The 22,619-nt window shown below is 55.3% G+C and overlaps 1 protein-coding gene across 3 annotated transcripts in view; it reads right to left on the reverse strand.

Moving 5' to 3' along the window:
• Positions 1–168: 168 nt before the first annotated feature.
• Positions 169–22,619, reverse strand: part of LOC134508818 (receptor-type tyrosine-protein phosphatase kappa-like) — a 28,678-nt gene continuing 6,227 nt past the window's right edge. Inside the window, exons 2-29 of one of the 3 annotated variants that reach the window (XM_063320906.1) lie at positions 20,782–21,009; positions 20,088–20,330; positions 15,233–15,475; positions 14,027–14,269; positions 12,974–13,264; positions 12,626–12,723; positions 11,904–12,096; positions 11,550–11,661; positions 11,164–11,410; positions 10,847–10,886; positions 10,232–10,337; positions 9,982–10,049; positions 9,581–9,723; positions 9,360–9,447; positions 8,670–8,740; positions 8,219–8,255; positions 7,374–7,471; positions 7,068–7,184; positions 5,789–5,946; positions 5,574–5,709; positions 4,553–4,702; positions 4,290–4,389; positions 3,662–3,741; positions 3,068–3,202; positions 2,512–2,637; positions 1,756–1,913; positions 1,375–1,510; positions 169–770 (exon numbers count right to left, since the gene is read on the reverse strand). In XM_063320906.1, coding sequence (XP_063176976.1) covers positions 696–770; positions 1,375–1,510; positions 1,756–1,913; positions 2,512–2,637; positions 3,068–3,202; positions 3,662–3,741; positions 4,290–4,389; positions 4,553–4,702; positions 5,574–5,709; positions 5,789–5,946; positions 7,068–7,184; positions 7,374–7,471; positions 8,219–8,255; positions 8,670–8,740; positions 9,360–9,447; positions 9,581–9,723; positions 9,982–10,049; positions 10,232–10,337; positions 10,847–10,886; positions 11,164–11,410; positions 11,550–11,661; positions 11,904–12,096; positions 12,626–12,723; positions 12,974–13,264; positions 14,027–14,269; positions 15,233–15,475; positions 20,088–20,330; positions 20,782–21,009 — 3,920 coding nt within the window. In that variant the 3' untranslated portion in view covers positions 169–695. Of the gene's footprint in view, positions 771–1,374; positions 1,511–1,755; positions 1,914–2,511; positions 2,638–3,067; positions 3,203–3,598; positions 4,026–4,289; positions 4,390–4,552; positions 4,703–5,573; positions 5,710–5,788; positions 5,947–7,067; positions 7,185–7,373; positions 7,472–8,218; positions 8,256–8,669; positions 8,741–9,359; positions 9,448–9,580; positions 9,724–9,981; positions 10,050–10,231; positions 10,338–10,846; positions 10,887–11,163; positions 11,411–11,549; positions 11,662–11,903; positions 12,097–12,625; positions 12,724–12,973; positions 13,265–14,026; positions 14,270–15,232; positions 15,476–20,087; positions 20,331–20,781; positions 21,010–22,619 lie in introns of those variants that run through there. The other 2 variants (XM_063320908.1, XM_063320909.1) reach the window with 2 other exon arrangements.

A 22,619-nucleotide genomic window follows, 5' to 3' on the forward strand; every position in this document is an offset into this window, starting at 1 on the left:
GGTATCTGAGTTGAGCCGCCACAACCAGGGATTGCCATGGTGGCGTCAGGCAGGCTGCTGAGGAAGCCTCTCTGGAGCTGGCAGGGCTGTGGCACCTGGATCAGCATCAGGCAGATGGAACTCCAGGAGGGGATTGTGTGGGGTGGGAAGGACCAGGCTAGCACTACGGGATTGTGGATTGTACCTGCCTTGGCTCTTGTGGGCCTTGGGCTTCATGCCTCTCCCTAAGTAGGACAGATAGCCTGTGCTCCTAAGCCCCATGGATCTTACAGTGGTTTGGTACACCCCTGACAAAACACAGTTTGGGTGTTGGTGGAGATACTCCACTTTCCCTGAGGCTGACTGAAGGGACAAGGGAGCCCGGATGGGACAGATAGTTCTCTTCAACCCTGTCCCAGACAGGTCAAATCTTGGTACCTCTGCTCTGGTCTGCATACTTGGGCTGTAATTGCAGGTAAGTTCCTGCGCAAACTCTGGGCACAGGGTCAGTTTCCTGCCTCAAAGCCTGACCACAATTTGAAGACTGTCCAGCCAGTGATCTCCAGGCACAGGGGTCCCTTGGGGTGGCTTTTCAGGGGAGTTAAGCATCTTGGAGCTGTTCACACCCCTCTCATTTCCTCTGGTTTCCACTGTTACTGATGGAGCGCTGTCAAGAGAGTCAAAGTCTTGGCCAGAGATGGGCTGTGGCCATGCCTCTACTTGAAGTTCCCATAGGTTTCAAATGAATTCAAGTAACTGAGGGCTAGTTCATAGCAGAGCCCATACTGCTCCTGTGGACAGAAAGGTGTACGTGAGAACCTGGTACAGCAACACCTGCAGTGGAAGGCCAGTCTTGGTTGCCAACAGCTTCCTGAGCAAGCCAGGTGCAGGTACAGCCCACTCTCCTTCACCCTATAGGGGGGAGCCCACCTTCCCCCTGCTGAGAAATAATGGGCATGTGCTCCAGTAGCTAAGAGATGGAGCCCAATGCTGGAGCCATCTGGTGTCTGGAAGAGAGCTGGTCCATAGCAAGAAGTGGCTGCAAGTCACTCCCAGCTGGGGAGCTCGCCTTATGATGGCCTCTAGCACCCAGACCAGGTGGTGAGGTATGTGCAGGACAGGCATCTGAGCACCCACCAGTTGACCCACTCCACTGAGCGGGCCAGGTGGACCAGAAAGGGGCAACTCATCCCGCAGCATGCTTCGGCAGAACCTGCCCCTGAGTGAGTGGGTATGTCCCAGCGGCAGAAAACAGGGTTTTCAGAGGTTTCTTCAGACCCTGCTGGCCCCAGGATGATCTGAGCACAGAGGTGCTAGGGCACCTGCTGGGTCAGTCCAGGCTATGGCTTCTGCTCTGCTGTTGGCATCCTGTCTGCGTGTGAAGTCAGCACCTACCACATCTTTAATCAGCTGTCTACGCCGCCTCTTCAGCGTCCTCACAGCCTGGGATACATCCACCAGCCCCTCGCTTTGGATCTGCTCACACAGGAAACTTGCAGCACAGAAGATTCCGCTCCGGCTGGCACCATCCCTGTGGAGGAGAGCACGGGGAGAGTCACCTGCTCTAGGTTCACTTGGCAGTGCTGAGCTCTCAGGATGGTCTTGTCCACAGATCCTGCACCCAGCCAGCCTCCACAGGGAAGCCTTCCTCCCTGAACACAGCTGAATTCATGTCCCTGTGTCCACCTAAGATGGAGCTGTGACCCAAGCTCACTGATGCAGCTACATCTGAGCCAGCTCTGTGCCACGGCTGCTTCTCCAAGAGATGTCACTCACCAGCAGGTGACAAGGATGTGTCCGTCTTGGCTTTGCCTATGGTGTGTCTCTACCTTCCCTAGGAGGCTGATGATGGTGGCAGGGTGCGGGGGAAGACGCTGCTGAATGGGCCAGTTGTTCAGTTGCCAGAACCGGACTTCCAGTGCAGACTTCTTGGGCTAGTGAGGAAGAAAGACAGTCGGCTGGGCAGAGAAGAAACTCATTGTTTTCACAGAGGGAAGGGAGGAACAACGTGTGTCATTCCTAGCTCAGCCATGCATACTGGATCAAGGGAGCAGCTCCACAGTGGGATGGCCCGGTCCCAGATTTTGCCCTTCTCCATGCTCGGAGACTGGCAAACAGACAGAGCACAAAATAAGAGCTGAGCACCAGGTGCAGCTCAGACTGATGCCAGTCCAGTGCCCAGCTACCTGTGACAGCTGTCCTCATCCACGGACCACCACTGAGATGCACAAACTCTATCCATGGCTGCTGTCCTCCAAGTTAGAAAGGCACACAAATGTATCTCTGCCTTTTATCTCTACCTGCAGCCTCACCCTCTTGGGACTAACCTTTCTCTGAAGGCAAAAAGCCCTGCTCTGGCCAGTGCCCTTCCGGCACCCCATCAGATCCCTCTGACCGTTGTGGCCTCTGCCATCCCGAGCTGTGACTTTGACCCCAAATCAAAGCCTGTTGGTGCTGGAGCCCATCTGGTCCTCCCAGCTCTTCCAAAGGCTGATCTCAAAGGACTTCTGTCTCACTGTGCAAGGAGCCCACCTGCTGCCTGTTGGTGAGGGCAAGTGTCCAGGCTGTGAAGTCGTCTCCGGGATCCTCTGAGATCAGGTGGACATGGAAACGGCCGTAGGCAGCTTCGCCCTGGGTGGGCCAGAACTCCACGTATGTCTGGGACACACACACATGGGTGATCACACACAGCCCCAGCCTACATGTGGCAGAGCTCAGCACTTTGCGTGAGTGTGATGACACCAGTCCATAAGCCACAGCGTGCATGTGGTTACTCTTCCTTCCCCATTTGCTGGGGACCAACCCAATGGTGCTGCAGCCAGAAAAATAACACTCCCGCAGAGAGCACACCTGGGCAGGGGTAAGCAAAACCTGAGGGACGCTCCCGTGCTGTGAGACTGGGGACATCCCACCGCTGTAGTGCCATGGTGCTGGGACTGTCCTCAGGGCTCTCCCAGGTGGAGCCCACAAGCTTGCAGCAGGCTGCTGCGGCAAGCCAGGCTCTCGTGAGAACAGCTGTGTGCGGGCAAGGGCAGAAAGAGCCGTGGGGGGAGCTTGGAGAGGGGAGGGCTGAGTGTGGGCTGCTGACCTTGTCCAGCTCCTCGAGCTGATTCAGCACAACCACCGACGTGCAGGAGTAATCCCAGACCAGAGCCCAGAAATCCACCAGCGTGGCGAGGAAAGGCAGCTGGGTGATGATGAGCCTGTCCTCCTCGGTGTATGTCTGCAAAACACGCCAACCGGAGCGACGGGGGAAGAGGTCACACAATCCGCCCCCAGAGAGCCCCTCCGACAGCGGGAAGGGCTCCCTGCCTCCCTGCAACCAGGGCTCTGCAGGCCTGGAGCAGAGCCCGAGGGGACACAGGACACCCCAGCCCTGCTCAGAGCAGGCTTGTACCCTGCTGCTCCCCCAGCTCATCACACCCAGCCTCTGCTCCCAGCAGGCAAATGCCAGCCTCCGTGCGGCAGCCTGGTGTGCAGGCAGGGCTTATGCTGATCACGGGGGCCATCTCCTGGCAGCAGGGCCCCAGCTGCTGGGAATTAGTCACTATGAAGAAGCCCGTGGGGCTAGGACACCTCAGACCAGCGTGGCATGGTCTAGCCCTGCCTTGAGCTATGGTGCCCCAGGAGAGTCTCCACTGCTCTCAGCAGCTCCCACCCCACGCTGGGGTTGGAGCCTTACATTGGCAAACACGGCGTTGATGTAACCTGGCGAGCCGTCTGCATTCAGTGAGGACATCAGGATGGGCCGGTAGGAATCAGCTGCGGAGGCAAGAGGCAGAGAGAGAAAGGATGAGCCATCCTCTCCGTGCACAGAGTCATGGGGCTTTCCCTGCAAGCAGTGCGGCCATCAGTGTGGCTCCCTGCAGCAAGTGCTGGAGACGCTCAGGTGAACAGGCTCCACCAGCCCCATGGCCATGGCAGTTCAGGGCTGCCTGACACGGGATGTCCAAAACCCCATGGACAGAGGCAGAGGTACAGCAGGTCCACCCTCCTCAGGGCTCCTTGATGCCTCATCCGGGCTCCTCCACTGGGAAACATTAGACCTGGAGACATATTTATCGCAGGTGTACCCCATGAACACGTGCTTCCAGCAAGCCCAGAAGGAAGCAGGGATGGGGTCTTGTTTCCATGGAAGGACCAGTCTAACCTATGTTTTTTGCCAACCAGAAAATGAGGGTTAGACCCTGGGCAGAACCTGCCAGCGGCATGGTGCTGGGGAGGGAAGCAGCAGGGCAGCATCATCCCCCCACACTGCTCTCAGGCGCTGGGTCGCAGAGCAAGTGGCTACCCAGCCCTGCCAGAGGTACCTGGAAGGATCCCTGGCTTGCGGTTCTTGGGCTGATTGCTGGGTTTCTCCGCTTCTCTGCATGGCAGAAGCTGGAACAACTCGGAAAACTTCTGCAGGGTCTGTAGGGATGATTCAACCAAGCAAGTCCTGCCTGTCAGCCCCTCCCCTTCTTCAGCCGCCCCAGAGAAATGCTCCCCCATCTCCAACCCATAGCTAGGAAGGAGGGAGCAGTACGGGAAGGCACCACATACCAGCCCCCACAGAAACAGATCCTGGTGGTACCTTGAACTCCTTCTCAAGGACATTGTTGTGCCTTGAGGTCTCAGCTTCTCGAAGGCAGCGGACATGGCTGGCGATGCTCTCCACTGGGATCCCGGTGCTGCCGCAGAGCAAGCCTTCGAGCAGCACCTCGTACAAGAAGATGTACTGCTCCTGCATGAGGACATGGGTCAGCTGCACAGTCTGGAGCAGCTCCATGAGGAGTCACAGAATTACAGAATGGTTTGGGTTGGAAGGGACCTTAAAGCTCATCTAGTTCCAACCCCCCTGCCCTGGTCAGGGACACCTCCCACTGGACCAGGCTGCTCAAAGCCTCATCCAGCCTGGCACCTGACTCCTCATCCAGTTCTGGGACTCCAGACCACTAGCTCATTGTCATCAACCTGTGTCAGGAATGAGCCAGGTCCATCCTTCACTTTCCTGCTGTGGGGCCCTGAAGACAGACACCTCTCAGTGCAGGCAGCCCTGCTCTCAGAAACAGCCAGCAACTGCAACATCCCAGGCAAGACCATCTTCCTGTGGTTTAATGCTCCCTCTCAGACCAGACCCCAGCTCTGGGGAAGGAAACCCAGAAAATCAGTGAACTAGTTAGTCCTCCTACAAGCAGCTGGATGGTCCTGCCCAATCTAGTTTCCTACAAAGGGTCCCAGCTCTGAGCAGACCATGGGGATGTAGTCCCTTGGCCAGGACACTGCTGCCCAGATGTCCTCAGGGCAGACATCCTGAAAGGCTGAAGGACATGTGGACTCTGGTTCATGCTCCATGCCTACAAGACAGGCTTTCTATGCCAGGGTGACTGGTGTGTATGAATGCTGTTGGCACCTCAGAGGGTCTCAGGGGAAATGGATCCCAGCTGGGTTTGGACATGGCATTGAAAACAAGATCCTGCAGTCTCCACCACCTGGCAGCTCCACTCCCCGTGGCTAGACCATGCCCAGTGTGGCTTTGCATGCCACATCCCTGGGAAGGGTGGGAAGCAGATCTGCAGCCCGACAGTGTGCAGGGAGCAGGTAACTCTCCTCACCTTGGTCTGCACCATGCTGACCCGCTGCTCCCGCAGCCTCTGCACGCAGTGAAACACATCCACCTTCCCCTCCACCTTCCCCATCTTCAGGAGGAAGTCCAGGGCGATGAAGGTACCTGTCCGCCCGATCCCTGCGCTGCAGACACAGAAAACTGGGGGGTCTGCACTGCCCCAGCCAGCCTTGGCCCAGCACCCAAGCGCTCCCAGATCAGTACCTGCAGTGCACCAGCACAGGTCCGGCAGGTGCTTCCAACCCTCTCTTGTTCACCACCTCCACTAAGCAGAGGAGCTGTGAAGGGTTTCTGGGCACCCCGTGGTCTGGCCACAGCAGGTAGTGAAACTGCTCCACCACTCTTGGGAGAGCACAGCCTGCCTACAAAGAAGGAGACGTGGCTGGGAGCAGGGAGCGGCAACCAACCTGGAAATTTGCGTGACGTAATTGCATGCCAACAACTTGGGAGCAGGAGGTAAAATCACTTCAGGGGGGCACCAGCACAGTGTTCCCCCCACCACCCCCACCACAACGACTGCTCCACTATAGCTCATCAGACAGCAAAGGGCAAGTTCAGCCAGCTCACTGCCACACCGTTCACTTTGTTTTCTGCTTCCCCATGCTGCGAACACTGAATTCAGAGAAGTAAATGCAGCTCGTGCCCCAGAGGAAGAAAATAATAATAATATCACACCGTAGAGTGTTTCCGTAGTCATCAAAAAGCCCTGGCTTCCCCAAATAAAGTGTTTCCTAAGGCTGGTACTGCACTGATGTGAATGTAATCACTTTTGTTTACAGACCGTCATGTATTTTTCCCTAAACATTCATTCACTTGGCCTGAATTAATGAACTGGTACGTCCCACCATCAGATTCACTTTCAGCTACGGTTTGCTCTGGGCACGACAAGAAAAAACAAGAATATGCATAACTGCAATTTCTTTATATTGTACTTGTTTCCCCCTCCTTGCAGCTCCTTCAGTTCCTGTTTATTATCTTAGGTATAATTTCGGCAGAATTACCCGTTTTGAGAAATGTCATTATGTAAGTTATCTTAAACAATGATCAATCTGTTCAGGTTTAGGAGCTGTAAGTGACCATGGAGCTTCAATGTGGACCCTCTGCAGATTGGCCCAGGTGAAGGTGACAGGCAGGCACCTGTCCTGTCATCCTGGATGTACAGAGGTGTCATTTTAGACTCTTTAACTGCTTTTACACCCTTTGAGATCCCCTCATCCAAGCCTTCAAGGATGCACGATCTGCCCATGTGCATCACCAGTGCAGACTCAGCTGGGGTGACCACTGGAGCTCACCAATTGCCTTTGGCTGGCACAGAAACCTGGGGACGATGCCCTGGCATGGCATCCAGTGATAGCAATGCTGAACCTGCCAGTGCTGGAGACCAGGCAGGGCTCCCCACAGAGTCTCTTGTCCAACAGCTCCCACCAGCTGCTAAAACCCAAAATCATCCTGCATCCCCATCTCAGCTACACTCCAGGCCTACCTTATGCAGGCAGAAGATGCGTGTGACAAGGCCCGTGGTGGTCCTGGTGTTGTTGAGTGTCACAGTGAAATCCCCATAGACCTGCTCCTGCTCTGGCCAGTACTGCTCGCACTTTGTCTGTCAACAGCAATGAGACCACTAGGCACGAGCAAACTCCTGAGGGAAGCGTTGCAAGCTGGCAGTGGTGTGGAGCTGCTCTCTGCTGTCATTGACAGCTGCACTGAGAGCAAAGCAAAGCAAAGCGGGCAAGGAAGCCTGGGCTCTGTGGAGCCCCAAGCTGAGCGCAGGCTGAGATGGTCTCTCTACCTTGTTCTGTTCCACTAAGCCCGTCAGCATCACAATGACTGAGATCTTCTCTTGCCAGACCATCTGCCAGAAATCCACCACTGTCTCAGGCAAGGGACCTTGGAGAGGAAGAGGAGAGCCCTGTGCCAGCATCCAAGCCATGGGGCTATAACTGCTCCCAGGCACAGTACAGGCATTCCCAGGCTACAGAGCAGCCCTGGGCTTCCCTCTGCCCAGGGACTAACACTGCACAGCCTTGGCACAGCAGCACCTGGCAGGGTGTGCTGGGCATCTTGGCTTCATCACCCATGTTAGAAACTGGGACAAGGAAGAGGGAAGGCAGGGGAGCCCTGCAGGGGGGCATCAGGAATTCACTGCTACTTCAGGAGCTTCCCCATCAAGACCCTCAAGATGACCATGAGTTGGTCCCACATTTAGGATCCTGTTTCCTGAAGAACATTCCTGCAGCTTTGCAAGGAGCCTGAGACCTCCTCACCACATGCTGCACAGAGCAGACTAACCCATCCCGGCTTTGCGCCATTGGAAAGAGCCTGTCTCCGAGTGCACTGAGTGCAGACGTGTCAGGCATTCTTAGGTTTCTCCCTGTCTGCCAGCAGTCAAAGGGAAAAAAACAGGCTTGTGGTGGAAGGACCATGTCTGCAGCCTGGCCAGTGCAGGGACCAGCTCTAGCTGGCTGCTGCCAAACTGCCACTGACGCCTTCTCCATGCCCTGCTGCAGCTGTAACCACCCAGGGCCTTGGATGGAGCCATTAACAGGTCCTCGGCTGCTGTCCCAGTTCCCCGCTCCCCAGAGTGCTCAGGGCAGAAACAGGCATCTCCAGAGCATGAAGGCTGGGAACACTCACCTTGAGCTGCGATGAAGAAACGTGGACTCCGGTAGCTCTGTGGGGGAGAGGTTCAAACGGGTCTGATCACACGGGTTAAACATTTAACAGGGAATGAAATAAAGGACCCATCCCCACAGGCACCCGAGCCCAGAGCCCCCCGCACAGTGTGTCCCACAGCACCACGCCTGGCCAGCACGGGGAGTGGGTACCCAGGGGCTGCATCTCAGCTCCTATCCCGTCACGCAGGTCCCTTTTTGTTAGAGATGAGAACTGCACGCAAACCCACAGTACTCCGGGTGTCTCAGACAGGACACAAGGAAAGCGATATCCCAAGATCTGCCAGCACTTGAGGGTGGCAAGTGCCAGACCTCGGGGCCACCCGTGTAAGCAGGACTGCCCTCACCCAGCACAGCCAGGGACCTCTCCTGCCCTGCCCCGGCACCTCGGCCCTGCATCCCTCGCTACCTACATCCACGTAGCTGGCATTGATGTAGCCATTCCCCGTGCCAGAGGGCTGCAGCACCACACGGCAGTGATCGTCTGAAAGAGAAGGAGGGTGGGAGTCGGTGGACTGCCTTTTTGGGGCATCAACAACGTGACTGTTTAAGGAGGGAGATGCAATTTCGGAAAGTCCGAGACCGTTTGCTCCCTCCTCAGAGGCACTTCAGGCCCCAGGACGTGCTCAGAGGTAAAGAACAGTTAATGAGACAAAACGTGACATGGCCCAGCAGAAAATGCAATGTGCTTTTGAGGAAGGCTGTTAATGCAATGGCCAAATGTCCACACCATGAGGGCCCCAGAGGAGGTTTAAGTTTTCATAGAAATTTGGTCACTCCCTCCACTTTCCCACAAATAGTCACCTCTGGATGGGACACAGCAGTGTTCAGCAACGACTAACAGCAGGAACAGGAATACAATGACAAATGATCAAGCTTGCAGGAAGATTTGAGGAGCAGAACCAGGGTTCTCCTACTGGACATAAATCAGTAGGGCCAAAATGACTATTTTGGAAGATCCCTCTGGCTTTCAGTGACCACAGAGGATGAGATGAGGAGTTCAGCCTTGCTGGATAGCTGGAGGGGCACCTACACCACCCCAACACCCTGCACCACCCAGCCACCCCCAAGTGCCTGTGCCAACCCCAGAGAGCTCTGCTTACATGGGATGATGCCGTTGTAGCGGTTCTTACTCTGATTACACAGCTCCCTCCCGGCATCGCAGGGATGCAGCAAAGCGGAGGACAGTTGCTGCAGAGGAAGAAGACAAGACCCTGCATAGGCATGTGTTCTGGGGCTGGCCAAGGCCAGCTGCATCACACACCCAAGGGGCGAGGGCTGGAAGGACAGTGCAGCCAGGCGGGAAAGCACAGCTAAACCAGACCTGATACTCTCTCAGGCGCCCAGCACCATGCTTGTCGACTGATTCATCCTCTGTCTGCTCTGCATCTATTTCTGCCCTCTTAAACCTCTTCAGAGCCTCCAGCAGTTCCTCCACTGGGATCTCTGTGTTCAGCTTGGACACACCTACGGAGACCATGAGTCCAGGAGTTTAACATGCACCTGATGGCTGGCCCCGGAGCTCTGCAGCTGGGACTGAGCTGGCATTACGGTGGTCAGGACCCCACCAAACCCTACATTGTCCCTCCCCATGCATATCCCTTTCTCCTGGGAGGTGTCCCTTTCCCCATGCCAACCAGCTCTGGTCCCTGTAAGCATGCTGCTTGTGTTTCCAACAGGCAGCCTGTCCAAACAAGGCACGCAAGGCCTCTGCTCATACTGCACCTCCTCGACATCTTCGCAGGGGGATAGTGCTGTTGTTCTCCGAGGATTTTGAACCATTGTACTTTCGCCTGCAAAACAGCAAGTCAGGCCCATAGAGCAGCAGAAGAGAGAGACAGAGGAGAGGCTGTTGCCCGTGGAACAGCCCTGCCTCCCACCTTGCTTTGTCTCTCAGGGTCCGCTTGGACAAACCCTGCCAGTGCAAGATGCTGGGTGCCTCACAGAGAGCAGGAGAGGTGAGGCACATACAAACCTGAAGAGAATGAAGAGCAGCAAAATCCCCAGTGCCAGGAGTGCAATGACGAGCGCTACTGCCATAACCAGGGGCATCCTGCCCGGCAGAGACCCTGGCTCCTGCCCTGCAACCAGCACAGCCCAGACTCAGGCTCCCACATAGCCTGAACCAGGCATCAGGAGATCCCACAGGGGCATGGAGTGAAAAGCAGCTTCCCGCATCTCCCACCACAGACTTATCATTGGAGAATAGCTAAGCCAGTGCAGAAGGAGTAGGTGCTCGCTTCAGCATGGTCCCTCTCTCCCTGACTGCCCCCAGCCTGGTTGAGGTGATTGCATTTCTGGGATTGCACAAGCACTGGGGGAGACCCAAGGCTGAGGTGCAACGCGCGATCATGGCAGGGATGGTGCATGGTGTCCAGCTGCCATCAGTGCCACACCTGCCCAGGTAGCCTGAGGTTGCCCAAAACCCATCCACCATGGATAGCCTCAAGATCGCAAGAACTTCCACACTGATGGAAATAGGACAATGAGACCCCACTCAGCCAGGTCCTCTCCAGGGGAACCGGCCAGGCTGGGAAAAGGGAACATGTGGGAGAAACCCTTGGGCACAGGGAGTGAGGAGCCCACTTACCAACAGAGAAGCTGTAGCAGACGCAGGTGAACTTCTCTGCCTGTTGGAGGAGACAGGAGGGAGAGCTCAGGCCACTCCTGCCCCACTGCCCGCTCTGCCGGCAAAGGCTTCCCACCCACAGCCACCGAATGCCCCAGCTGTGGCCGAGGACCTGGGGACACTGTCCTGCCAAGGTGCCGGGGCTGTCACCACAGAGGCCGGGAGCAGAGCCCATGTGGCACTGCCGCTCACCATCGGTGGCCAGCCCAGACCCCACCGAGGGTCCCGGCCCTGGCTGGCAGCGTCCCCGGGGAGCAGCAGCCCCCCATGCCGGGTACCTGCTGTGAGCGGTGGACGTGGCGCAGAAGGACCATGTAGTCCCAGCCCGGCTGAAGGGCAGCGTTGTGGTAGCCCTGCCCGTGGGTCCCGGTGCCCAGCACAAAGTCCATGGGGCCGGTGAGGTTGAGCACGGCGGCCACGTAGGTGGCGGGCTGCTGGCTGGCGTTGAAGGGCTGCGGCTCCCCCAGGCAGGCACCTTCCAGCGCCGTGCCGTTGTGGGACACGGCCACGATGAGCTGGTGCTCCCTGCAAGGCAGGGCGGTGAGAGGGACGGGGGAGACGGGGATGGGGGAGAGCGGGACAGAGGGGGCTGTGGGCAAGTGCTGCCTTGCGGGAAACTCATCCCGGGGGTGCAGAGAGCAGAGCTGCCGGGGGCTGCACTCACCTCGTCGCCTCGGGGGGACGGGCGATGGGGTGGAGTGGGATCACAGCTGTCCCATGGGATGGGGAGATAACATGGATGCTGCGGCAGCTGGTGTCGAGAGGGTGCGGAGTGTCTGGAGGGGAAGATGCAGAGAGATTCCAGAGGGGAAGAGGGATGAGCACCACGCGGGCAGCACGGCAGGGGCTGTGTGGGGAGCAGGGGCAGCCCCGGGCAGTGCAGGCTGCAGAGCACAGCTCCTCTGCGCCCAGCCTCCTCCACGCCGGCCAGGAGGCCACCGGGCTGGGGACAGGGAGCTGCCTCAGCTGGGGCGCAAGCCCTAGCCGCCCTGCAGCGACGGGACACAGCGAGCCCTACCTGGGCTGTTGGTCTGAAACTCCCACAGCGACGCAGCCCCGGCTCCGACGGCCGTGACTCCCTGGATCGCCACCACGTAGCTGTTGCCGGGGCTGTGCTGAGGCAGCGGGTGCTCAGTGACGGAGCTGCTCAGCCGCAGCCGCTCCATCTCCAGGAAACCGCCATCCTGCGCGCTCCTGGTCGTGATGTTCAGCTGGGGAGAGGAGACCGAGCTGGAGGGCAGCAGCTCCCACCTGCCCTGCGGGGACTGCCCGCAGCGCTCCGACACACAGCAAAGCTCCCGCCTCTTCCCTCTGACGGCCCCAGGAGTGGGAAGCTCCCGGAGAGGAACCAGCAGGAGCCTTGGCCCCACGCGTGGACCTCAAAGCAGACAAGAGGAGGAGAGGAGGAATTTGGAGGCAACACTCTAGATGTCAGAGTGGCTGCCTCTGTGAGCAAAGGACCAAGCCTCTGTGAAGGGCTAAGGGCAAGAGGGAGGCCATTCCTTTGGAGAGGTGTATATACATGTAATGAGGCCTCCACCAGGTCACTGGAATGGTATTGCAACACCGCAGATGCTGTGGTGATATCCCTCATAAGAGGTGCCCTGAACTGCTCTTTTCTCACACAAGTCATCATGGCTTGCTCTTATCCACTCTCCTCGCCCGCCTGCACAGAGTTCCAGGCACAGAGGAGCCTGTCAAGGTGAGGGAGACCGTGGGGAATCTGTGGTCCTCTGGTACCTGGTATCCGATGATCTCCCCTTTGCAGGAGGGCAGTGGCTCCCATAAGAGGGACTCTGTGTTGGGATCCAGCCAAAGCTTCTCTGGTTTGTCCGGCACTGGAAGCGCAATGAGGATGGGGTCACACATGTGGCCAGTGAGGAGCACTTGAGCCCAGAGCAGGGTGCAGGCAGCTCCTGGCCCAGGGAAAGAGCGAGGAGGGGATCTGCTGTGCCCCAGGGCCCTGCACAGCCCCTTCCCCAATGTCCCATAATATCGAAGGAGTCCTGATCCCAGAAAAATCACTGCAAGGAGCAGATGATCAAAGGGCAAAGGGCACCTTTACATTTCATTTAGGAGGACACATACCTGTTTCCTCTGTCATGACCAACCATGAGAAAAGAATCATGCTGGGGGGCAGGGAGATGGTGACACTGTATTCGGTGAAGGGCTGCAGAGGGGCACAGGTGAGTGTTCCCTCCTGGCCGTGGAGCATCTCCTCTCCCTCCACCTCCTCAGCCTCACAGGGAGGAGACGAAGGCGCAGCCAGGCGGCACCTGGCCCGCATGTGCTGGCAGGCATCAGGGAGCCTGCAGGTCCAGTTCAGTTTGATGCTGGTGCTGGAAATCTCCAAGGATTCGGAGACAACCTGGAGGAGCTCTGTGAAGGAAACATTGCAAGAGAGTTACTTCCTTCCCTTCCCCTGCCAGCCTCACGCGGGTGCTGCCGTCAGACAGCCCTGCTCCCCACCCAGCTCAGGGGGAGGGAAAGCGAGAGGCTGAAACTGCTGACTCCAGCTCTCTGGTAGGGGAGCACAAGCAGTCTGGATAGGAATGAATGTGGGTGAATATGTGGACTACAATTTTTCAAGATAATTTTTCCCACTGAGTCAAAACTGACGTATCTGTGGGTCCCAGCATCTCTATGATCCAACACATGCAGCTCTTAGAAAAACCTAGCCTTTTCCCGCTCTACTTTGATGCCAGGAGAAAGGTTCATTTTCCCTGGCTGTACAGTGAGAGATGGAGCTCTAGGACACCATATAGAGTAGCCCTTCTACATTACATTCCCAGGAAGGGAATGAGAGGAAAAAGGGCTCTGCGCTGCTTCCCTCAGGCCTCCCAGGAAAGGCCAGGAGGAGCACGAGGTCAAGAGACTGGGGGACTCATGAGGGGCTCATACTATGCACAAAGCTTGCACAGTGACTGATGGACCAGCGTTTGACCCTGGCACCTTGTGGCATCATCTAAGAAGCCAGGGCTATTTCATCCCCTACGAACCTGCCACATGAAGCCAGCAAAGCACCCAAGGGGACCAGGTGGGACACCCTGAAAGCTTGGGCCATGCATGGCACAGCCCGCCTTCCCCTGCTCAGGAAGGGCAGAGTGGGGCAGCCAGGAGACCTCCTGATGCTTTCCTTACCAAGGCACTCCACGTTGGACCGGATGCGGATCCAGTCACTTGTGCTGTTCCTTCCACGCCAAACTTCCCTGTTTACAGGTTTCCCATGACTGATGGACTGGACTTCGCTTGAACATTTGATGTGGGTGAAGGACGGCAGAAAACCTTCAATGCAACTCAGCACCACTTCTTCGTTCTTCCTGTAATTCTCCTGGTCTGGTGCCAGCCGGAGTCTTGAGTCCCACCGGGGCCTTTGGCATGTTTCTGGCAGAGGTGAAAGTTTCTATTAGTTGGGGTAGGAGGTGATGAGGTGAGGCATGCATAGGTGGTGGGAAAGAAATCCCCAGCAAACCAGCCAGACCCTGAAGGGGGAGGAAAGGTGATATGTCCGTCTGCCAGGAGGTCACCAGCTGGCAAGGCTTCTTGGGAGAGGGCTGCTTTTCATGTTCACAAAGTGTGAAGGGTCACTCATCCATGAATCTCCCCCATCCACCCTTGCGTCCAGGGTGGATGGACACTATATTCCCTCCTCCACAGCCCACAGCAGGGACCTTCCCAAGACAATCACCCTTGCACTAGGAGACCCCTGCCAGCTACTCATTTGGACATGTCACCCACCCTAGCTCAGGCTTCCCTTGATGGGCCATGGCACCACCAGCCCTGCTGGGATTCGTGTCCCTCCAGCCATGGCACTTCCCTCCCACAGGGATAAGAGGTGCCCCTGTTACACTTCTGGGCTCCCTGTGCTGGCTCAGTCAGTCCCTTGGCTACTCTCCTCCTGCCCCATACCACCATGCAGTGGGACATGGGGATGAGCAATGGCTTCTCCATTCACATCCCCTGCCCCTTTCCCCTGCCACAAGCCCTGTTCCCTCCTCCACATGCCCATGCCCATGTTCAGAAGCTGGACATGACCTTTTGGGGAATAGAGGGGAGTGCAGTACAGTATGTCCCTGGCTGGGCTACATCACAGCTCCAAGGACCAACAAAGTGGTCCTTCTGCCCTCACACCCTCTGAGTTATATGCTTGAGTCTTCCTTTGGTGCCATGGGAGTGCACAACAGACATATTTTATCCTGGCCTTGCAGAAGCTGCTTCCAGGTCATCAAACCTCATGGCACTGGCCCCAAGGGAAAACCATGACCTTCCCATGCTGATTGTCACACAAACACATTCCCAGCATCCTGCCCCTTCAAAGTAGCATCCTGCTCCTGATGCCTCCCTTACTGATGCACTCCACATTGGACTGAATGCTGATCCAGTCACCGCTGCTGTCCTTTCTCGACCACAAGTCTATGTAGAAAGGTTGCTCGTGAATGGTGATCTGGACTTTTCCTGCACATTTGACATGGGTGAAGGATGGCTGGAAGCCATCAGGGCAGCTCAGTGTCACTTCTTCGTTCTTCTTGTAACTCTCTTTTTCTGGCAACATCTGGAGCCTTGGGTCCCACTGGAGCCTTTGGCATGTTTCTGGCAGAGGAGAAAGTGAATGTTGTTGAGGTAGGAGGTGACAAACTGGGTGAGGGGTGGGTGATGGGATATCAGAAATCATTCAGTTTGGGGCAGAGTTGGGTGGTCAGGAGACCTCCTGATGCCTCCCTTACCAATGCACTCCACCTTGGACTGAATGTCGATCCAGTCACCTATGCTGTCCCTTTCACTCCAAAATCTGTGTGCAGGAATCCTGTAGCTGTTGGGCCAGACCTTGATCAGACATTACCCAAGAGTATTGAAAGAGCTGGCGGAGGTGCTCGCCAGGCCACTTGGTATCATTTATGAGCAGTCCTGGACAACTGGGGAGGTCCCAGCTGACTGACAAACACAGAGGGATTGGTGGAGGACATTAAGGTTGGGGGCACCCTAGGTTGTAGTGATCATGAAATGATTGAGTTCAGGATCATGGGTACTATCCACAAAACAACAACAAGAAGTAAAATTACAACCTTGGATTTCAGGAGGGCTAACTTCGACCTCTTTAAGAAACTGCTTGGAGAGATCCCGTGGGCTAGGGCTCTGGAAGGCAAAGGGGCTCAAGAAAGCTGGTTGATATTCAAAGACCACTTCCTCCAAGCTCAGGATCGGTGCATCCCTAAGAGAAAGAAATCGGCCAAGGGACGCAGGAGACCTGCATGGTTGAGCAGGGAGCTTCAGAAAAAGCTCAAGTGGAAGAAGGAAGTTTATAATAAGTGGAAGAAGGGACTGACCCCTTGGGAGGATTACAAGAATGCCACCAGAGCGTGCAGGGATGAAACAAGGAAAGCCAAGGCCGCCTTGGAATTAGACCTGGCTAGGGACATCAAGCAAAACAAAAAGAGCTTCTACAAGTATATTGGAAGCAAAAGGAAGACCAGGGAAGTTGTAGGCCCACTGCTGAATGAGGCAGGAGTCATGGTGACGGAGGATGTGGAGAAGGCAGAGTTACTGAATGCCTTCTTTGCTTCGGTCTTTTCTGCTCGGCCCAGCCCTCAGGAGTCCCAGGCATTGAATAAAGTAACAGGGAAAGAAGACGACTTCCCTTGGGTTGAGGAGGAGCGAGTGAGGGACCAATTAGATCATCTAGATATTCACAAGTCCATGGGCCCTGATGGGATGCACCCGAGAGTGCTGAGGGAGCTGGCGGAAGTCATTGCTGGGCCGCTCTCCATCATCTTTGAAAAGTCCTGGAGAACAGGCGAGGTGCCTGCGGACTGGAGGAAAGCCAATGTCACTCCAGTCTTCAAGAAAGGCAAGAAGGAGGAGCCGGGGAACTACAGGCCGGTCAGCCTCACCTCCATCCCTGGAAAGATGATGGAACAGCTCGTTCTGGGTGTCATCTCAAGGCGCGTGGAGGAAAGGAAAGCTATCAGAAGTACTCAGCATGGATTCACCAGGGGGAAATCATGTCTGACTAACCTGATAGCCTTCTACGATGGCATGACTAGATGGATAGATGAGGGGAGGGCGGTAGATGTGGTCTACCTTGACTTAAGCAAGGCGTTTGACACGGTCTCCCACAGCATCCTCATAGGGAAGCTTAGGAAGTGTGGGTTAGATGAATGGACAGTGGGGTGGATAGAAAACTGGTTGAAAGATAGAGCTCAGAGGGTTGTGATTAGGGGCACAGAGTCTAGTTGGAGACCAGTGACGAGTGGTGTTCCCCAGGGGTCAGTACTGGGTCCAGTCCTGTTCAACATATTCATCAATGACCTGGATGAGGGGATAGAGTGCACCCTCAGCAAGTTTGCTGATGACACCAAGCTGGGTGGGGTGGCTGACACACCGGAAGGCTGTGCCGCCATACAGAGAGACCTGGACAGGTTGGAGATCTGGGCAGAGAGAAACCTTATGAAGTTTAACAAGGGCAAGTGTAGGGTGCTGCACCTGGGGAGGAACAACCCCATGCACCAGTACAGGTTGGGTGCTGACCTGCTGGAGAGCAGCTCTGTGGAAAGAGACCTGGGAGTCCTGGTGGACAACAGGATGACCATGAGTCAGCAATGTGCCCTTGTGGCCAAGAAGGCCAATGGCATCCTGGGGTGCATCAATAGGAGCGTGGCCAGCAGGTCAAGGGAGGTCATCCTCCCCCTCTACTCTGCCTTGGTGAGACCGCACCTGGAGTACTGTGTCCAGTTCTGGGCTCCCCGGTTCAAGAGGGACAGGGAACTGCTGGAAAGGGTGCAGCGGAGGGCTACGAGGATGATTAGGGGACTGGAACACCTCTCTTATGAGGAAAGGCTGAGGGATTTGGGTCTCTTCAGTCTGGAAAAAAGACGTCTGAGGGGTGACCTTATCAACGCTTATAAATACTTAAAGGGTGGGTGTCAGGACGATGGGGCGAGGCTCTTTTCAGTGGTGCCCGGGGACAGGACAAGAGGCAATGGGCACAAACTGGAACATAGGAAGTTCCACCTAAACATGAGGAGGAACTTCTTTACCCTGAGGGTGGCAGAGCACTGGAACAGGCTGCCCAGAGAGGTGGTGGAGTCTCCATCTCTGGAGACATTCAAAACCCACCTGGACGTGTTCCTGTGTAACCTGCTCTAGGTGACCCTGCTCTGGCAGGGGGGTTGGACTAGATGATCTCCAGAGGTCCCTTCCAACCCTATGATTCTATGATTCTATGATTCTATGATTCTATGACTGGAGGTTAGCAAATGTGACACCCATCCACAAGAAGGGCCGGAAGGAGGATCCGGGGAACTACAGGCCAGTCAGTCTGACCTTGGTGCCTGGGAAGGTCATGGAACAGATCCTCCTCAGTGCCATTACACGGCACATGCAGGAGAACAGGGTGATCAGGCCCAGTCAGCATGGGTTTGTGAAGGGCAGGTCATGCCTATCAAACCTAATATCCTTCTATGATAAGGTGACCCACTTAGTGGATGAGGGAAAAGCTGTGGATGTTATCTACTTGGATTTTTGCAAAGCTTTTGACACTGTTTCCCACAGCATTCTCCTGGAGAAACTGGCTGCCCATGGCCTGGACAGGTGTACTCTTCGCTGGGTAAAAAACTGGCTGGATGGCCGTGCCCAGAGAGTGGTGGTAAATGGAGTTAAATCCAGTTGGTGTCCAGTCACAAGTGGTGTCCCCCAGGGTTCGGTGCTGGGGCCGGTTCTCTTTAATATCTTTATCAATGATCTGGATGAAGGGATTGAATGCACCCTCAGTAAGTTCGCAGATGACACTAAACTGGGCGGGCGTGTTGATCTGCTTGAGGGTAGGTTGGCTCTGCAGAGGGATCTGGACAGGCTGGACCGATGGGCTGAGACCAATGGTATGAGGTTCAACAAGGCCAAGTGCCGGGTCCTGCACTTGGGTCACAACAACCCCATGCAGCGCTACAGGATTGGGGCAGAGTGGCTCGAAAGCAGCCCAGCAGAAAAGGACCTGGGGGTGTTGGTTGACAGCCGGCTGAATATGAGCCAGCAGTGTGCCCAGGTGGCCAAGAAGGCCAACAGCATCCTAGCCTGTATCAGGAATAGTGTGGTGAGCCGGACTAGGGAAGTGATCATCGCCCTGTACTCAGCACTGGTGAGGCCCCACCTCGAGTACTGCGTTCAGTTTTGGGCCCCTCGCTACAAGAGGGACATTGAGATGTTGGAGCGTGTCCAGAGAAGGGCTACAAAGCTGGTGAGAGGCCTGGAGGACAAACCTTATGAAGAACGACTGAGGGAGCTGGGGTTGTTTAGCCTGGAGAAGAGGAGGCTGAGGGGAGACCTTATCACCCTCTACAACTACCTGAAAGGAGGTTGTAGAGAGATGGGGGCTGACCTCTTCTCCCTGGTGACAAGTGATAGGACGAGGGGAAACGGGTTCAAGTTACGTCAGGGGAGGTTTAGATTAGATATTAGGAGACATTTTTTCACTGAGAGGGTTATTAAACATTGGAATAAGCTGCCCAGGGAGGTGGTGGATTCACCATCTCTGGAGGTGTTTAAAAAAAGGGTAGATGGGGCACTGAGGGACATGGTTTAGAAGTGGCTCTTGTCAGGGTAGGCTAAAGGTTGGACTCGATGATCTTAAAGGTCCCTTCCAACCTCAACAATTCTATGATTCTATGATTCTATGATTTGATTTTGGTGAAGGATGGCTGGAAACCAACAGGGCATCTCAGCACCACTTCTTCATTCTTCTTGTAATTAGTCTTGTTTGGTATTAGCTGAAGCCTTGAGTCCCACTCTGGTCTTTGGCATGTTTCTGCAGTGGTGAAAATGGGGGTTAGTTGGGGTGGAAAGTTTCAAGGAGGTGGGGCAGGAGTATGTCATGGGATATCAGCAATCCCCAGCAATCTCTCCAGCTGCTGAAGGGAGAAGGAAGGTGACATGCCCATCTGTCAGTACGTGACCCCTCAGCAAGACTTGTTGGGAAGGGACTCTCCTTCTGTACTGCTCAGGAACCACTGAAGGAGTTGACAAGCTGGCCCAGCTGGCACTACCTTGTCTCATCTGCTGCCTGGGCTGTCCTCTTCAACACTTTGGACAGGCAACGCAGCATCAAGGAGGGACTGTGGCATACCTGCTGCTCAGCTGGGCAACATCACAACCAGCTGTCAAGGGTGAAGGTAGAGAAGGGACATGGGAGAGCTGCTGCTGCTTCACTTACCAACACACTCTACGGCTGTCTCAATGTACATCCAAGGACCTGTGCTGTTCCTGCCCCACCAGGTCTCTCCATAGACTGGTTCTCCAGAATCCATTTTCAGAAATTTCCATGCACATTTGACCTTGGGGATGGACGGCTCAAGGTCTCCAGGGCAGGTCAGCTTGAATTCTTCATGCAGTTTGTGATTTTTTCTGCTTTTTTCAAAATTTAATCTTTCATCCCACTGGGGCTTTGAGCAATTTCCTGTCAGGGCAAAAAAGTGAGAGTCCTTCTCAGGACAGGGGATGCTCAGGCAGGAGAGGGCTGAAGCCTTACCGTGACTGACAGTGGTATCAGCATTCAACACCACGAAGAAACCCAAGGGCCCCCAAGTGCATGAAAGGAGCGTGTGCCTGGACAAGGTGGTGATTGATAGAGTACTCTGGGAGAGACATGAACTGAGGGGCAGTATCTGGCTTCCTCTAACTTCCCCATGGCCTGCAACTCAGGAACTGACAGGGAGGAGATGGAGGAACACTGACAAAACTTGTCCCACACTGAAGGCTTCTGTCCCTCCCCATCTTGGACACTGCTCCCAATTGGGGACCGTCTCTGAGCTGTGGACAAAATGTCTCACGGATATGGTGGGATGTCAGTAGTCCCTCCTTGGGGAGAAGCACCTGTAGCAGGAGAGACCTACTGCTCCTCCACTTACCCGTGGGGCAGGTCAGGTTCTCTGCCACCCGATGCCATGCTCCTTGAATGTCCTTCACCTCCCAAGCATTCTTCCAACCTGGAGATATCTCTTTTGCACATCTGATCACAGCAAGGGGAAAAGAGACCCTCAAGGGGCAGTTCAGTGTCACCTCTTCATTAAGCCAATAAAACTTCTGCTTTGGGACAAAGTGGAGCTTTGGGTCCCACTGGGGCTGCTGGCATCTCTCTGCACAGAGGAGAGGAAGCAGGTGTAAGCAGGATGGGAAGAGGCCTGCTGTGGGTTCTGTTGCCCTGATTTTGACACTGTCCAGTTCCTTTGGTTATCACATTCAATGCCAAACCCCCGTCTTACAGCCTAGAGCAGAGTTAAGGGTAGCAGCAGGCCACCCTGAGAGCAACCCCATCCATCCTACAGACGTGTAGGCTTCCCCACTGAGGATCCATTTGGGTAAGTCTGACCGGGGGGCTGGTATCCTCCCCAGTCTTCACAAAGAGGTCCTTCCACTGTCACCACCTCATCCATATGCCCAGGCACTGTTTGAAGGCACTGGGCTTACAGTAGTCCCCAGCGCCATCGCCTTTGAACCCGTCCCCAGAAGCACAGAACCCTGGCAGCTGCCCGTAGCAAGATGCTGAGATAAAAGGTGCCCTGACACTGCCAGGACAGGGGGGAAAGCCAAGACATCCAGATACCCTGTTCCTGGACTATCACCCAGGTGGGCTGAGGCATGACAATGTCACGGAGGGTCTGCCGCCACCTCGGGACCCCAGGGCCAGGGTGATACGGGGCTGTGTTTATTCTTGCAGGTGGCATTCCACAAGGTTTGGGTCCCGCTGGAAATGCATCCCAGCTGGCGGGATACGGCAGCCTGGTGGATGCTGGTCTCTCCTTCGCTCTTTCCCCTAAAGATGGTGGCTGTAGGACTGCACCAGCCCCTGTGAATCTGTGCTGGCTCCACTCACCTGTGTCCTGTCATCCTGCTGGGCACCACCTGCTCACACCCACATGCACTCTTATTTGCAGCAAAAAGCCCACTCAAGTTGCCAATTTTCTTTTGCTCTGCAGGTTACACTTGTTATTTTCTCCTCTCCGTCCCTTGCCCAAAATACTTGGTTGCTCCTAGGACTGGAGCACCTCCTGTGCTGTATCCCTCCCATCCTCACCCAGGACAGGCAACACCCCCACATTTAGGTTGGCAGAAAGGACTCGACAGCGGCTGCAGGTACATATTTAAACAGCTGCGTGTTTAGTTGCATTTTGCAGTATGTAGGTAAGGCAACTGATGGAATTAAATCTTCATATTCATCCTCCATTAGTTTCTAGACAGGAGTGCTATTGTTTCTCTGCATGGCACCAATTTGGGTCTCTACCTTCTGACCTGATATCAATTTTCATGTAAAAAGTAATGTACCCCTCCAGGAGCTCTCCTCATTGAACAAATTAATCTGTAAGTACCCAAACGTTGACCAAAGTTACCAGGGTGCTGCCAGGCAGGCACCAGTGAGTTTACACTGCCTCCCAACACACCCAAATGGCGTTAGGACTCACCATGGAACCACGATTGCTCTGCACTCACTGTGCAGCAGGCCAGCAGACCACAATAGCTGCACCACCTCAGCCAGAATAAAGTCCCTGCCAAATAACTTGAACAAAATCCCACCAGACTGGCAAATCGAGCAGCAGTTCTCTCAGGCAGGTGAGAGCTACTTGTGAAGGCACTTCTGATGTTTCATTTTGCATCTCAGGGCCCCACATCATTCCTGTACAAAGTTTATTCATCGATGGGCATCCATTCCAGCACCAATGTGAATAATTGTTGCTTCAAAAGAGGTTTG

Source organism: Chroicocephalus ridibundus, chromosome Z, assembly GCF_963924245.1.
Source record: "Chroicocephalus ridibundus chromosome Z, bChrRid1.1, whole genome shotgun sequence".
In the NCBI taxonomy this organism is placed as follows: Eukaryota; Metazoa; Chordata; class Aves; order Charadriiformes; family Laridae; genus Chroicocephalus; species Chroicocephalus ridibundus.